At 39.5% G+C, this 15,984-nt stretch overlaps 2 protein-coding genes across 2 annotated transcripts; both read left to right on the forward strand.

Annotated features, from left to right (window-relative positions):
• Nucleotides 1-906: 906 nt before the first annotated feature.
• Nucleotides 907-4,846, forward strand: opn1lw1 (opsin 1 (cone pigments), long-wave-sensitive, 1). The gene is made up of 6 exons (XM_017430546.3): nucleotides 907-1,073; nucleotides 3,328-3,624; nucleotides 3,728-3,896; nucleotides 4,026-4,191; nucleotides 4,291-4,530; nucleotides 4,628-4,846. The coding sequence occupies exons 1-6, from the start codon at nucleotides 971-973 to the stop codon at nucleotides 4,724-4,726; spliced, it is 1,074 nt and encodes a 357-aa protein (XP_017286035.1). The 5' UTR covers nucleotides 907-970; the 3' UTR covers nucleotides 4,727-4,846.
• Nucleotides 4,847-10,110: 5,264 nt separating this feature from the next.
• On the forward strand, nucleotides 10,111-12,385 carry LOC108244392 (red-sensitive opsin). Its single transcript, XM_017430547.3, has 6 exons — nucleotides 10,111-10,248; nucleotides 10,764-11,060; nucleotides 11,164-11,332; nucleotides 11,462-11,627; nucleotides 11,727-11,966; nucleotides 12,064-12,385. The coding sequence occupies exons 1-6, from the start codon at nucleotides 10,146-10,148 to the stop codon at nucleotides 12,160-12,162; spliced, it is 1,074 nt and encodes a 357-aa protein (XP_017286036.1). The 5' UTR covers nucleotides 10,111-10,145; the 3' UTR covers nucleotides 12,163-12,385.
• The last annotated feature ends 3,599 nt before the right edge of the window (nucleotides 12,386-15,984 follow it).

A 15,984-nucleotide genomic window follows, 5' to 3' on the forward strand; every position in this document is an offset into this window, starting at 1 on the left:
CTCTTGACTATTACCACAACATGTCCCAGTTACCTATCAGAAGAAAAAAGAGCTCTGCTGTTAGGACTGTAAAAAAAAGGAAGAAATTAGAACGAACAGTTTGTGACACTAAAAGTAAAAGTGTGAAAAGAGAAACACGAGTTTTCAGACAGCCACTTCCAAGAAACGACTGAGTGGGTCCAATGCAATTATGGCTCTGACGTGTGCTGCAGGCTCAAAGGTGGGTTAAAAACTTCAGCGTTCTGGGGTGAATCTTCTTTCCGGAGGGATTAAAAGTGTCTTACTTGCCTCACATGTCAACAATTGCCACTGCCACAGTTCAGGTGCAGCAGCTCTTTCCTTGCCCTCTAAATCTGGTTTAAGACTTGCCTGTCCTCTCCAGCGAATCACGATCCACACATAAATCCGTAGGAACACCACGGCATCAAACACAGCATGAAATGATGTTATAACGTGTGCTTGTTTCAAGTTACAATTTTAAACAGAAATGTTCTAACAAGTGTCTTTTTCTTTTACTGAAAAGTGTTCAGAAAGGAAACAAAAAACATTTGCTTTGAAGCTGAAATACAAAACAGATCTGCAGTGTTGTTTTATTATGTACTAATACACATGTACTGTTTCAGAAGACATACATTACAGGTTTTTTTTAGAAAAATACTCAAAATGTATATAAATGGGTTAGTCAAAGATCTCAAAGCTAATCCTTGTAATAAGTGAATCCACAGAAATCCACTCAGTGTCTTAGCCTCATTAGCTGTTTTAATTACTGTTGAAAAACTTATTTTGCTTTGCCTCTCAGTGTCACTGCCAAGTGGCACACTTCGGCTGTAATATGATTGTAAAGTAATCCTATCAGAGGTCACGAAGCATCAGTATAAAAGCTAAAGTCGGATGCGAAGCCGCGGTCCCCCCAGGAGGTTAGAAGTGACAGGAAAGTCCACCAGCTGAGAAACCTCCTTCTAGGATCAGAATGGCAGAGGAGTGGGGAAAACAGGTGTTTGCTGCCAGGAGGCACCATGAAGACACAACCAGAGATTCTGCCTTTGCTTACACAAACAGCAACAACACCAGAGGTAAACTTTTTCTTACTGACAGTCTTATGTATTATGTAGGATGATGTTTTCAGAGAGTCAGTTTTCAAAGTTTAAAAATGTGAATTTGCAAGTTTGAATGAAATTGAATACAATCTAATCTACAAAAGAAAGCAGTCGTAAAGGAGTCAGTAATAATGGGCATTGACTTTTGAACCTTTTGTTAGATGCTGGTTGTACCATATACAGCATAGAGTAATGGCACAGAGTAAGCTTTTTCTTATTTTGTATTTAAAAGCAGATTCAGTAGTTTGCAAATTGACATACAACAAATGTTTAATACTGTATGTATATTATTATGTATGATTTTTCATACACAAAACCTTCCTACAACCCTAATTCCATTGAAGTTGGGATGTTGTGTAAAACATAAATAAAAATAGAATATGATGATTTTCAAATTCTTTTCAATCTAGATTCAGTTGAATACACTACGAAGACAAGATATTTAATGTTCAAACAGATAAACTTTATTGTTTTTTTGCAAATATTCACTCATTTTGAATTTCTTGCCTGGAACATGTTCCAAAAAAGCTGGGACAGGGGCAATAAAAGACTGGGAAAGTTGAGGAATGCTCAAAAAACTCCTGTTTGGATCATTCCTCAGGTGAACAGGTTGATTGGAAACAGGTGAGCGTCATGATTGGGTATAAAGGGAGCATCCCTGAAAGGCTCAGTCGTTCACAAGCAAGGATGGGGCGAGGTTCACCACGTTGTGAACAACTGCGTGAGCAAATAGTCCAAGAGCTTAAGAATAATGTTTCTGAACGTACAATTGCAAGAATGTAGGAAATTCATAATCTACAGTCCATGATATGGTAAATGGCTTGCACTTGTATAGCACTTTATCTAGTCCAAGGACCCCAAAGCGCTTCACACTACAATCAGTCATTCACCCATTCATCCACACATTCACCCATTGGTGGTGGTAAGCTACATTGCAGCCACAGCTGCCCTGGGGCAGACTGACAGAAGTAAGGCTGCCATTACACCGGCGCCACTGAACCCTCTGAACACCACCAGTAGGCAAGGCAGGTAAAGTGTCTTGCCCAAGGACACATCGGCTGAAAAGTGATTGAAGGTCATCAAAAGATTCAGAGAATCTGAACAAATCTTGATGAGTAAGCAACAAGGCTGAAAACCAACACTGAATGCCCGTGACCTTCGATCCCTCGGGCAGCACTAAATGACAAAACGACATCATTCTGTAACAGATATTACCACATGGGCTCAAAAACACTTCAGAAAACCATCATCAGTGAACCCAGTTCATCTCTACATCTACAATTGCAAGTTAAAACTCTACCATGCAAAGAGAAAGCCATATATCAACAACACCCAGAAACACCACCGGCTTCTCTGAGCCTGAGCTCGTCTGAGATGGGCTGACGCAAATTGGAAAAGTGTCCTGTGGTCTGACGAGTCCACATTTCAAATTGTTTTGGGAAATCATGGACGTTGTGTCTTCCGAGCCAAAGAGGAAAAGGACTATCTGGATTGTTATCAGCACAGAGTTCAAAACCCAGCATCTCTGATGGTATGGGGGTGTCTTAGTGCCCATGGCATGGGGAACTTGAACATCTGTGAAGGCACCATTAATGCTGAAAGGTACATACAGGTTTTGGAGCAACATTTGCTGCCATCCAAGCAACGTCTCTTTCAGCAAGACAACGCCAAGCCACATTCTGCATGTGTTTCAACAGTGTGGCTTCGTAGTAAAAGAGTGGGGGTACTAGACTGGCCCGCCTGAAGTCGAGACCTGTCTCTCATTGAAAATATGTGCATTATGAAGCGCAAAATGTGACAACGGAGACCCTGAACTGTTGAGAAACTTAAGTTGTACATCAAGCAAGAATGGGAAAAAATCCCACCTACAAAGCTTCAACAATTATTGTCCTCAGTTCCCAAACGCTTATTGAGTGTTGTTAAAAGGAACGGTAATATAACACAGTGGTATAAATGTCCCAGGTTTTTTTTAACGTGTTGCAGACATCAAATTCAAAATGAGTGAATATTTGCAAAAAAACAATAAAGTTTATCCATTTGAACATTAAATATCTTGTCTTTGTAGTGTATTCAATTGAAAATAAGTTGTAAAGGATTTGCAAATCATCGTATTCAGTTTTTATTTTTGTTTTACTTAACGTCCCAACTTCCTTGGACTTGGGGTTGTAGAAGAATCCCTAAACATTTCAAATTGTGAGTATAACTTGACTTGTGTGCCATTTATCTTTAGATCCTTTTGAGGGGCCTAACTACCACATCGCTCCTCGATGGGTTTACAACATTGCAACACTCTGGATGTTTTTCGTGGTTGTTGCATCAACCTTCACCAACGGTCTCGTCCTGGTGGCCACAGCGAAGTTCAAGAAACTCCGTCATCCTCTGAACTGGATCTTGGTCAATCTTGCAATCGCTGATCTTGGAGAGACGCTCTTTGCCAGCACCATCAGTGTGTGCAACCAGTTCTTTGGATATTTCATTCTGGGACACCCAATGTGCATCTTTGAGGGCTATACTGTCTCAGTTTGTGGTAAGTGGTCACAGCAGGAATGGAAGTGTTTGAAGACCGTTTGTAAAAAGCCGAATCAAGCTGTGACTTATGAATGAACTGAATGTACTTTATTTTGATACAGGTATTGCTGGTCTCTGGTCCCTGACCATCATCTCTTGGGAGAGATGGATAGTTGTGTGCAAACCTTTTGGAAATGTCAAGTTTGATGGTAAATGGGCCACAGCTGGAATAGTTTTCACCTGGATCTGGTCAGCAGTATGGTGTGCTCCTCCCATCTTTGGATGGAGCAGGTAAGATGCTGCCTCTTGGGTTTGTTTTAGCATTTTACATCTTAATATAATTCTTAGATTAATGAGTAGAAAGAGAGCAACTTTGAATGTAAAGGTATGAACCAAGTTGTAATTCTTCTCATGTATCAGATACTGGCCCCATGGACTGAAGACTTCCTGTGGACCTGATGTATTCAGTGGAAGTGACGACCCTGGAGTCCAGTCCTACATGATTGTCCTGATGCTTACATGCTGTATCCTTCCTCTGTCCGTCATCGTCTTGTGCTACCTCGCTGTGTGGATGGCCATTCGTGCTGTAAGTTGCAATCCTCGTGGTTTTATGCGACATGAGTTTTTTCTTTTAAGCATAATCAAAGTCAGGTAAAATCTGACCCTCTTGATTTGTGGACCACAGGTTGCCATGCAGCAGAAAGAATCTGAGTCCACCCAGAAAGCTGAGAGAGAAGTGTCCAGGATGGTGGTTGTCATGATCGTGGCTTATGTTGTGTGTTGGGGACCTTACACCTTTTTCGCCTGCTTTGCTGCGGCTAATCCCGGATATGCCTTCCATCCTCTGGCCGCTGCCATGCCTGCATACTTTGCCAAGAGCGCCACCATCTACAACCCAGTCATCTATGTCTTCATGAACCGGCAGGTGGGCACAGCTGTTTAAATGTCCCTGTTATCAACTAACTATGTCAAACGTGACAGTTTCTATCTTTAAGCTGCATTTTTATTTCCTTTCCTTTCAGTTCCGCTCATGCATCATGCAGCTCTTTGGCAAACAGGTGGATGATGGTTCAGAAGTATCCACATCAAAGACAGAGGTCTCCTCTGTGGCTCCTGCATAAACCTCCATGTTTTCCATTTTGGAAAACAGTACATTGATCTGTACAGAAACTATTATTTATTTGTCTTCTTTTGATGAACTTAGCTTTATGGCAAATGAACAAAAAAAAAAACACAAAAAAAGTTATGTCTAAAATGAATGTATTATGTATGAATGTGTCATGGTCTTTTTTGAATTGAATTTAAAATATAAGGCATTCTATAAATTTGGCTTTTTGTACTCATTGTTTCTTTTACTTTTTTGTCAAGAAACCAAGTAAACATTAAATCAGACACCTAAACAACTTTTCAGAGTATTTAAGACATAAAATACTTAGGTACAAGTTTCATCTAGCTGTATAAAATTTTACATTTGCCAAAATTTAAATTTCTATCCAGATTCCGAAGAAAAGTTTATCACTTCCTCGTTAATCTTTGTCCAAGTTTTTCAGTTATTACAAGTGTTTGTAAAATCCCTTTAACACCAATAAACCAAAGCAAAGCTCAAAACATATAAAGTATATAATCCATAATATGGTTTTGATTACATGGATTCCATATAACTAAACACACTGTAAGTAAGGTTAACTTGCCCTGTCCTAGAAATAACTCTTAAACAAAAACAAAAAAAAAGGTAAATATATAGATTGCTTTAATGGCAAGAGCTAAACATGGCAACATTAATTAGTAAACAAACTAGATGTTCAATAATTATTCCTTATGGTTGATATAGAAGCCCTGCAGTTTATCCCAATAATGTTTTTTTAGGGGGAGCAGACATTCCCATGATATAGAACACCAAAAAAAAAAAAAAAAAAAAAAAAAAAAAAGAAAAAGCAAGAAAAAAACAATTTTTCCTTTTGTATTTTTTACACTGATACCTGGTAGTGACATGCCAATTTGTTTCCTAACAATGCTTTTATAGCCGGGGTGCTTTTTTTCTACACAGCACCTTCAGCCCAACCCCTCAACCCGAGGTTTGTCGTTGTAGTTTATTTTAAAAGGATTATGAAGTGGAAACTCTGGTCACAGGTGAGCTGTCAGACATCCCCCTCCATGCTGATTCACTGGACCAGCGAAAATGAGGAAACACAGAGTTCTCCATCCAGCAGGGTTAGCAGCAGCACATATACCTGTTCCTCGCACCTTCTTTTCATTAGAGCATTTTCATGTGAGAAAACTTACATTCACATCAAGTCCCAAGCATGAGGACACAGTCGGTTTTTTTTTAAACAAAAAACATTTAACAGGCCAGTCCTAAATAATTAGCGGCACCTGAGATTAGTGCTCGTTAAGACTTGCTTGCTTTCTCTGCCTTTTAAACAGTTTGTTGATGTGCTGCCCCCTATGCTGTATTACCAAGCAATGCACAAACAGGGTCGGGACCTGGAGAACACGTCAAGATTGAGGGGTGAAGTGATAATTGAAGAAAAATCTAATAATTGCCAATAAATTTGAAAAGTGTGTTGCGCTTAAAATGCCCATCCCTAATTCAAACTGTTGCATCTTCATCTTGAAGCGACACATCTTAAGTTTTCACACACGTCTGGGATGTAGAAATTTGTTTCCTCCAGCTTTTTAAGGAGCTGTTAAAACCACATCCTACATTGTGGATACAGCATAGATAACTCAGTAGCTCCTGTTTTTTTTTTTTTTTACACTATCCTCAAAAATTATTTTTAATATCACCAAATAGGTCTGAACTCAACAGGTGGAGGAAGAGGGAGCGAGAGGAAATTTCACACCAACTGATGTCAACAGAGGCAAAAAAAAAAAAGAAAAAAAGAAGTGTAATTGTTTAAAATTTGTAAATTAAAAAAAGACTAAATATCCACTGACAGCTTGGTTGCAGGTTTTATGTGCTGTGTGAGCTGGGGATTAGAGCTTTGTTGCCACTTCTCAGTAGAGTGCTGTTCAAAGTCAGCATTAGCAATATCTGTCAGGTTCTGTGTTTTGCTTTTTGGTTAATTTTCTGTAGATTTTTCTGTTTACTTTGGCTTAACTCCTCTTTGTTATGTTACTTTTCTGTGTTTGAGCCCATGTGTTTCCCTGTGCTGATCTCACTTCTCCCTCAATCAGTTCCTTTTCTCTGACTCTGCCCCGCCCACTCACACCTGTCTCCTCTCCCAATTAGTCTGAGCTGCAGCCACTTCCCTAATCCACCTCAGCCCTCATTCCTTAGTCTTCATCTGCAGTCTGCCATTGTGTGCTTCATGCCCCGTCTGGGCCTCCTTGAGTTTCGTCTTGTTATCTTGTAAGATACTGCTTCCACGACAGCCTTTTGTTTTTCTTTTTGGAGTTTTTTCATAAAGTTTTTCTCGAGCTCCTCACGTTGGTCTGCATTCCTGGGTCTGATTTCCATACAAACCGTGACAGTATCTGCTGCGTACAGACTGTTATGAGTCCAGTATCCAGATTATACTTTTCCAGACAGTTCAGCGCAGTTTGATGAATGTCAATTGCAGTTTCATAACTGTCTTCATAAAGCTGAGTAGCTTGCTCCGCACTCCATCAGACACACAAACATATTTAATGCATGCTGGAAACTTTCCTCTCTTGCCTTTATTCGACACATCAGTGAAAATGAAAAAATAAGTAAATAAATACAAGGGTTCACTGTAAGGGGGGATTAACCTAATATATAATTAACAGTCTTATCTTCAAACTATCTGGGTCAGGAAACAACTGTTTAAGCCCTTTTCACACTGGGTGATAATTCTGCTTCAATATGAAAAGTCTGTCTGAAATTACACTCTCGGCAGGTTGCCGGTTCATCACAGGGTCAGAGAGACCCAAGTGAAACAGAACCACTCACTCACACACTGTCACTTAATGACACTTTAGAGTAGCATTTTAACCAAACATGCAGACTTTTGGTCTGTGGGAGGAAACCAGAGTCTTGCCTTTGGGCACTAACGGTGTTAACCTCTCCACCTTATGACAGCAGTATGTGGATAGTCTAATGTTAGACAACCAACATTACATTCTAAAAGATTTTTGGAGAAAAGGTGCAATAAATAGTAAATTTATTAATTTAGAGGCGATATTAAGGGTGCAAATGCATACGCACTAAAATACCTTTATTACCATCCATCCATCCATTTTCTTTATCTGTCTTTTTGAGCGGAATCGCAGGTGGTGCCTATTTCTAGCTGTCATTAAGCAAGAGGCGGTGAACACCTTTAATAGGTCACAGGTTTATCACAAGGCTACAGAGAGACAAATCAGACAAACAACCATTAACGCTCTCACTCACACCTAGGGGAATATTTAGTGTTACCAATAAACCCAACATGCATGTTTTTGGTCTGTGGGAGGAAACCGGAGAAGGGGGAACATGCAAACTTTACACAGAAAGGTTGCAGCTGAGCTTTGAACCTGCAATCTTTTTACTTTAAAGTTCTAGCAACTGTAATACACTACCTCTCCAAATTATTCCTCCTCTTTTTGTCACAAATGTCAATTTTCTATTCCTCCAGCAGCTTTGAAAAAAATCCATGCAAAAAAATACATCTAAATGTGCGGCCTGAATGGGAATAATATATTGCGACTTTTGGTAGCAGTAACCTGTGTGGCGTAGATAAAATTTGCAAAAAAAGTTCAAAAGATTTCCACATACAGCAATCCAGAAGTGAAGAATGGGATTTTGGTGAGAGTGCGAAAGCCCAACCCTCTTCGGAGCTCTATAACTCAGTCATATTTCACAATGGAAACATCATTCAAATGTTAAACAAGTAACGAAAAGTTGGACTTCACGTGTCTGAACTGGCATTTTGATATTTTTACAGTTTTTATGCAATTAGGAGGTCAAGTTTGATCATTTTTGAAGATTTTACAATGTATTGTTGAACTCAGTATGACAATGTCACACTAACTTTTGAGCTGTATAAATGTTTTCAAACAGTTTTTTTTTTCATTACTTTTTGCACTTTTTATGCAGTTCACATGTCAGAAGTTGGGATTTTTGTCTTCTTTCACCCAGTATGTCTCTCAGGGCTATAGGATGTAGTTCTCTCTGAAATCCCCTAAGTGCAGAGTGTGCACATGCAGCCTGACAGACTGTCACAGTCACTGTTTTCAGGCAGCCCCATCTACTGCAAATGCTAACAATCTAAAATTACAAAAGTCTGCAGTTTTATAGTGGTTAGAGCAAACGCTTGTACTCTGGATTTTTACTCGTTTGCCCAACCAAATTCCATCTGTGTTGCTACATAATCTACGGTTCATGTTGCAGAAGAAGAAGAGTAGAAGAAAAGAATTATGTGGTTTAAAAAATCTATGAAATAACAATTGCTCCAACTGCTATGAAAAGTTAAGAGGCTGATTTATTTGACAAATAGGGCTCCTCTTGTGGCTCACGTCTGCTGGCCTCTTAAATGTGTTACCTCTGCTGGCCTGTTCAACTAAACAACTAAACCAAATAATAATGCATACTGAATTGTGCTGTCATTTTACAGAGCCACAACCTCACTGTTGGATTTCTGTTCAACTTAAGAGTTGTTTTCTTGAAGACACTTGACCTGAGACAAAGAACCAGGGCATGCCTTTTAACTGCTTCACCTTTCCATAAGAGACTTTACCTTAGAGGTGGTTACACCCTCATAAGTCAGGATGTGTTTCCTCCTCTACTCTACCCATGCCATAAGGGCTGTGACGTCAGTTGCAGGCTCTACGGTGGGTCAAAAAGTCCTGTGATCTGGGGTGAATCTTCTTTCCGGAGGGATTAAAGATGTCTTAGTTGCCCCACATGTCAACAAGTCTAACTACTTCTATTAAAGTGCGGATCTCCTCTTGTCCTCTAAATCTGGTCTAAGTCCTGTCTGTCCTTTCATGGTGACCAGAGTCAACACTTTTACACCATAAACACCCCGATATCATGCACAGTCTGAAAGCAAATACTGTGTTTCCAGCTTTAACCTGTTAGATATGCGTTTTCTGAAAACATATTTATTCTTTATTGCACTCAAAAGAATTAAGCAGTTAACGTTGCCTTTAGAGTTCAAAGGTCATTTAATATAAATGTTCAGTGCTACAATGTTATGTGTTTGCGTCTTTATTGCTGTAGTTTTTTTAAAAAAAAGGGCATTAGTTGCTGAAGAAAACTGAAGGCTAAAAAATAAGGATTCAGAACGTGTCCGAACGTGTTAGTCAAAGGTCTCAAAGCTAATCATCACATTAAGTGAGTCCACGGAAATCCACTCATTGTCTTAACCTCATTAGCTTATAGTTTTAATTACAGTTCATAATAGGTGCATTGCTTTGCCTCTCAGTGTCACTGCCAAGTGGCACACTTCGGCTGTAATATGATTGTAAAGTAATCCTATCAGAGGTCACCGAAGCATCAGTATAAAAGCTAAAGTCGGATGCGAAGCCGCGGTCCCCCCAGGAGGTTAGAAGTGACAGGAAAGTCCACCAGCTGAGAAACCTCCTTCTAGGATCAGAATGGCAGAGGAGTGGGGAAAACAGGTGTTTGCTGCCAGGAGGCACCATGAAGACACAACCAGAGATTCTGCCTTTGCTTACACAAACAGCAACAACACCAGAGGTATAGTGGTACAGGCGCTTTATCTATTCAATCACTTTATTTACAGGTTTGCTGTAAGTACTTTTACAAGACAGGAATGACAGTTGTAGAGATATGTTTTATTTTGACTTGTTTCTTAAAACATAATTCAAATGTAATTTTTGCAACATTCAAAGTGTTTAGTTTTTGTCATCTGCTTTTGATTTAAAGGATGTTTAAGTGAATGTTGTTTCCGCTATATTGTGATCTACATCTGATGGGAAACAGTTAATAATGCTGTGTATTTACATTTAGGTAAACAAGACAAATTTGGTTGATTAAAACCATAGACTAAATTGTACCACATCAGTACCGTTTCATTTGTATTTAAAGAGTTTCTGCAATTTAGCTACATAGATAAATGTAACAGAAAGCATTTATTTATATACTCCTTGAAAACCATAACACTTCTAATAGAAGAGAACTTGTAAAACTAAAAGAACCCTAAACATTTCAAATTGTGAGTATAACTTGACTTGTGTGCCATTTATCTTTAGATCCTTTTGAGGGGCCTAACTACCACATCGCTCCTCGATGGGTTTACAACATTGCAACACTCTGGATGTTTTTCGTGGTTGTTGCATCAACCTTCACCAACGGTCTCGTCCTGGTGGCCACAGCGAAGTTCAAGAAACTCCGTCATCCTCTGAACTGGATCTTGGTCAATCTTGCAATCGCTGATCTTGGAGAGACGCTCTTTGCCAGCACCATCAGTGTGTGCAACCAGTTCTTTGGATATTTCATTCTGGGACACCCAATGTGCATCTTTGAGGGCTATACTGTCTCAGTTTGTGGTAAGTGGTCACAGCAGGAATGGAAGTGTTTGAAGACCGTTTGTAAAAAGCCGAATCAAGCTGTGACTTATGAATGAACTGAATGTACTTTATTTTGATACAGGTATTGCTGGTCTCTGGTCCCTGACCATCATCTCTTGGGAGAGATGGATAGTTGTGTGCAAACCTTTTGGAAATGTCAAGTTTGATGGTAAATGGGCCACAGCTGGAATAGTTTTCACCTGGATCTGGTCAGCAGTATGGTGTGCTCCTCCCATCTTTGGATGGAGCAGGTAAGATGCTGCCTCTTGGGTTTGTTTTAGCATTTTACATCTTAATATAATTCTTAGATTAATGAGTAGAAAGAGAGCAACTTTGAATGTAAAGGTATGAACCAAGTTGTAATTCTTCTCATGTATCAGATACTGGCCCCATGGACTGAAGACTTCCTGTGGACCTGATGTATTCAGTGGAAGTGACGACCCTGGAGTCCAGTCCTACATGATTGTCCTGATGCTTACATGCTGTATCCTTCCTCTGTCCGTCATCGTCTTGTGCTACCTCGCTGTGTGGATGGCCATTCGTGCTGTAAGTTGCAATCCTCGTGGTTTTATGCGACATGAGTTTTTTCTTTTAAGCATAATCAAAGTCAGGTAAAATCTGACCCTCTTGATTTGTGGACCACAGGTTGCCATGCAGCAGAAAGAATCTGAGTCCACCCAGAAAGCTGAGAGAGAAGTGTCCAGGATGGTGGTTGTCATGATCGTGGCTTATGTTGTGTGTTGGGGACCTTACACCTTTTTCGCCTGCTTTGCTGCGGCTAATCCCGGATATGCCTTCCATCCTCTGGCCGCTGCCATGCCTGCATACTTTGCCAAGAGCGCCACCATCTACAACCCAGTCATCTATGTCTTCATGAACCGGCAGGTGGGCACAGCTGTTTAAATGTCCCTGTTATCAACTAACTATGTCAAACGTGACAGTTTCTATCTTTAAGCTGCATTTTTATTTCCTTTCCTTTCAGTTCCGCTCATGCATCATGCAGCTCTTTGGCAAACAGGTGGATGATGGTTCAGAAGTATCCACATCAAAGACAGAGGTCTCCTCTGTGGCTCCTGCATAAACCTCCATGTTTTCCATTTTGTGAGGGGAAAAAAGATTTTATTTTGAATTGTACAGCAAGTAACTATTGTTCTGTTTCACTTTTTTTCATAAAAATAGATGCCTGTATATGAAAAAAACAAACAAAAAAAACAAAATCTATATTTACTGAATTATTATGTATGAATGCATCACAATAGATTTTTTTTCAACTGAGTGAAATATAAAGCAATGTTGCAAATTTTGCTTGCTCTTCTGTTTTTTCTTTTATTGCAACAATTATTCTGACAAATAAGTTATTGTACAAAACTAATAATAATAATAATTCACATTTTGTCACACCAAAGAGGCCAAACCTGACCGAACAAAACCATGTCAGAAGTCTAATATTCACGCAGCTTTAATCATCTTCTTAACAGTAAAAGTGGCTCAGATAAACTTTTAAATATCAATATTAAACCAAAATAATTCAATTATTTTCCACTGGAGCTTCTGCGGTTTCACAATAGAAGCCAGTTTTAGTTTGTTTGTCAACTACTTAAACTCTGAACTCATTTCTTTAGACCTCCATGCTCTTATTCCAGCAGCTGCAGGCACAACCTTTGGAAAATAAGCTTTAATTCTTTCCACAGAAAGAATTTGTGAACAGTCAAAAAGAAAGGTGCTCTCAGAAATAAGAAATACTGGACCTTCGTGACATGAACAAATTAAGAGCTATACATTCATTGTTAAAAACGTACATTTATCACTTTAAATCTACCTAACAGTGTTGCTGTACTACACTGATGATTTTCCAAAGTTGAACACTTGGATCTCAGGAAAGAGGTGGCCAACTGAGTGTGCTGCTGAGTGCTGGTAGAGAAATGAAGGATCTTTGTCTTACAAAACTGAAGAGCAGCACATCCAGCTTCTAATTTGTTTTTAAAGGCCACAGTTCCAGTGTGACAAAGTTCTGAGTTAGTCATGGTGTCTGGAAGGGCATCAAAAGTACTCACCTCCTTGGATGTTTTCTGCTTTTATTGCTGTCATAAATCAATAATACCAGGTAAATAAAAATATTTGATGTAAAATACGTAACTGCATAAACATTCACCCCTTTAAAGTGACTGACCCTAGTTCAGATTATTGAAAAGTACAAATCAGGAGATGGATACAAAAGGATTTCCAAGATCCTAAACAACCCCAGGAGTTCTGTTAAATCCATCAAGAGATGGAAGGAATATGGAATGTGTGTAACTCTACCAAGAGCAGGCTGTCCTCACAAACTGAGTGATCATGAAGAAGGAGAAGAGTGAGAGAGACCACAGAGGCACCTGTGAGCTCTCTGAAGGAGGTCCAAGCTTCAGAGGGTCAGATGGGAGAGACTGTTGTCCTGGTTCTTCACCTGTCTGAGCTTTATGGGAGAGTGGCAAACAGAGACTCTGTAGAAGAAAACTCAGATTAAATCATGACTACGCTTCTCAATGTACTACTTCCAGTTAAGCTAACTGTTTTGATGTATGTATTGTATGAGTTTTTCCAAATTTGCAAAGGAGCAGTGAATGAAAAATAATGAGGAAGATTAAAGGTTTAATAGTAGTACGAGTGCTTCAGTGCTTATTAGTTGGCACCCTTAATAATAAATACATTATGTCCCTGTGCCAACAATTTGGCTGGATTAATCACAGCAATGTTTTAGCACAGACAGAAAAAATTGGGTCAGAAAAATAATGGAAACCTCTGTATCCAGACGAAGGAAACCTTGTTCACTGTCAGACAGCAATTGTGCTCCAGGACAAAACTTGGAGCATGCTCATCTGAGAAAAGCACCAATACACCAGATTAAACAATTACAGAAGCTTTGGTTAATCTTGGCTTTCTGAAGTAAACGGACAATTGAAAGAGCTTACGACTGACGGAGCAAATGTGGCAGACCCAAATGAGTTAATTAATATCATGGAACTACCCGAGGTGTACCTTTAATCTGATTTAGTGCTCAGGGATGTGAGAAATCTTCATGTGAATCATCGGGACACTCACTGCACCACAACACAGAGCTCCTGACCTCCAGTGTTTTAGATTACTGTAAACATAAGAAAAACTGTAAAGTTGTGCTTTTTAAATCATTGTATGCAAAGGAAATAAACTTAGAAATGAAGTCTGTAGGGGTCTCTTCCATCTAAAATGGTGGTGCCAAAGATAAAACAGAAAAAAAAGAAAAATTACCGTGGGTCAAGCCACAAGCAAAAAGAAAAACACGGAGAGTTTTATGCAAATACTGTGTGAGGAGACTTGCTGCTATCAACATTTGTTCATTTTTACCACTCACGAATCACAAAAACAAAAGAGCTGCATCAAATTCCAGGTGAGAAACGACAAACTTTGCTTCTTCTTCTTGTCTTTTGAATGGACAGGTAACAAATCAGTGCATCAACTCCATCTATGGCTGTAGTGAAGACTGTAGACCCCTAAGCAGAACGGTTTGGTGCAGCTGAACTGTCAACATGAGTGGGCAGAAGTGGATGTTTGCACAGATGCAGGAAAGCACGAACAATTAGATTTCTGGATTAACCACTGCGTTGCCATCGCTATATTTCTGTTTTTCAATAAATCATGGTTGAGTGGCCTGGAATAGAAAGATTTCCAGTTACAGGAACAGACTAATACTTGATGCCCAAAGTGACGATGAAAAGAGTTCAGTTGATGAAGACTAGTCATCATTAGTCAATGAATCATATCTCTCAGGTATCTTAGCACACTGAAACAGAATCTGATCGTGATGTCCATCCCACACTCGAGTCATATCAAACAGATAATCAAGAGGAGCAGGAAAAGGTTATGAATTGGCCTACTGGGTTAAAGTTTGTGCAACCTTTGGGGAATAATGGGTTTCCTGGGCAGGATAGACCATATGCAAAAATGTAATTAGGTCTGAGGTCATGGTTCTCAACCTGAAGAAGATGGAAAGCTCCCTCTGGGTTGGGGATGAGTCTTTTCCCCAAACAGAGGAATTCAAGTATCTGGAAGTCTTGTTCATGAGTGATGGCAACATGGAGTGTCAGATGAATCAGGGCCTTGTCCGATGTAATGAGACCCTTGCTCTGGTCTGTTGTGGTGTAGAAAGGGGCTCAACCAAAAGGCAAAACTCTCAATTTACTGCTCTGTCTGTGTTTCAATCTGCACTTATGGTCATGAGATGGGGAACGTGACCAAAAGAACAGGATCACAGATAAAAGTTTAGGGTGTCCAAGTTCAGCCTTCGAGATAAGATGGGGAACTCAAGTTAGAGCAGCTGCTCCTCAGCATCAAAAGGAGCCAACTGAGGTGGTTCAGGCATCTGATAAGAATGCCTCCAGTGGTCCTCCCTCTGCCGGTTTTCTAGACACATCCTACTGGGAGGAAACGTCAGGGCAGATATTTACGATAAATACAGTTGATGTTTCCCACACTTTTTTTTGTCTTCCCTTGGCTGCTTCTCCTTTTTTATTTCAAACCCAGTACCTACGGTGGCCAACAGGTGCAAATGCGCCACTACTAGCTAAATGCGCTGCAAACAGCAAAACGATAAATAAAATAATAAAATTAAGACTTGACTCATAAGATACACCCACCTAGTCTCAATACATGGAAGCTATTAGAAAAAAAAACTGCATTATTTTTTCATAAATCTAAAAAAAAAACTTAAAGTGCTTTTAAAATCAGATAAAGTTAGGTGCTTCTTATATATAAATTAATTAAAAGGAAAGTAACATGGTGACCTCAAAATTAAACAGAGACAGTTTATTGTATAAAATATATATAGATTTACTGCTACACAAAAATACAAGAAATGACTAACAAAACATAGCTTGAGTCGCAGCTAGTC

Source organism: Kryptolebias marmoratus, linkage group LG4 (genome assembly GCF_001649575.2).
Source record: "Kryptolebias marmoratus isolate JLee-2015 linkage group LG4, ASM164957v2, whole genome shotgun sequence".
NCBI classification, from domain to species: domain Eukaryota; kingdom Metazoa; phylum Chordata; class Actinopteri; order Cyprinodontiformes; family Rivulidae; genus Kryptolebias; species Kryptolebias marmoratus.

Bases quoted from the DNA above. Each gene is read 5' to 3' on its own strand.
- opn1lw1 (XM_017430546.3), top strand. From the start codon at position 971: ATGGCAGAGGAGTGGGGAAAACAGGTGTTTGCTGCCAGGAGGCACCAT. The intron at 1,074-3,327 runs GTAAACTTTTTC...ATTTATCTTTAG, and splicing joins AAACAGCAACAACACCAGAG to ATCCTTTTGAGGGGCCTAAC. The intron at 3,625-3,727 runs GTAAGTGGTCAC...ATTTTGATACAG, and splicing joins CTATACTGTCTCAGTTTGTG to GTATTGCTGGTCTCTGGTCC.
- LOC108244392 (XM_017430547.3), top strand. From the start codon at position 10,146: ATGGCAGAGGAGTGGGGAAAACAGGTGTTTGCTGCCAGGAGGCACCAT. The intron at 11,628-11,726 runs GTAAGTTGCAAT...TGTGGACCACAG, and splicing joins TGTGGATGGCCATTCGTGCT to GTTGCCATGCAGCAGAAAGA. The intron at 11,967-12,063 runs GTGGGCACAGCT...CTTTCCTTTCAG, and splicing joins ATGTCTTCATGAACCGGCAG to TTCCGCTCATGCATCATGCA.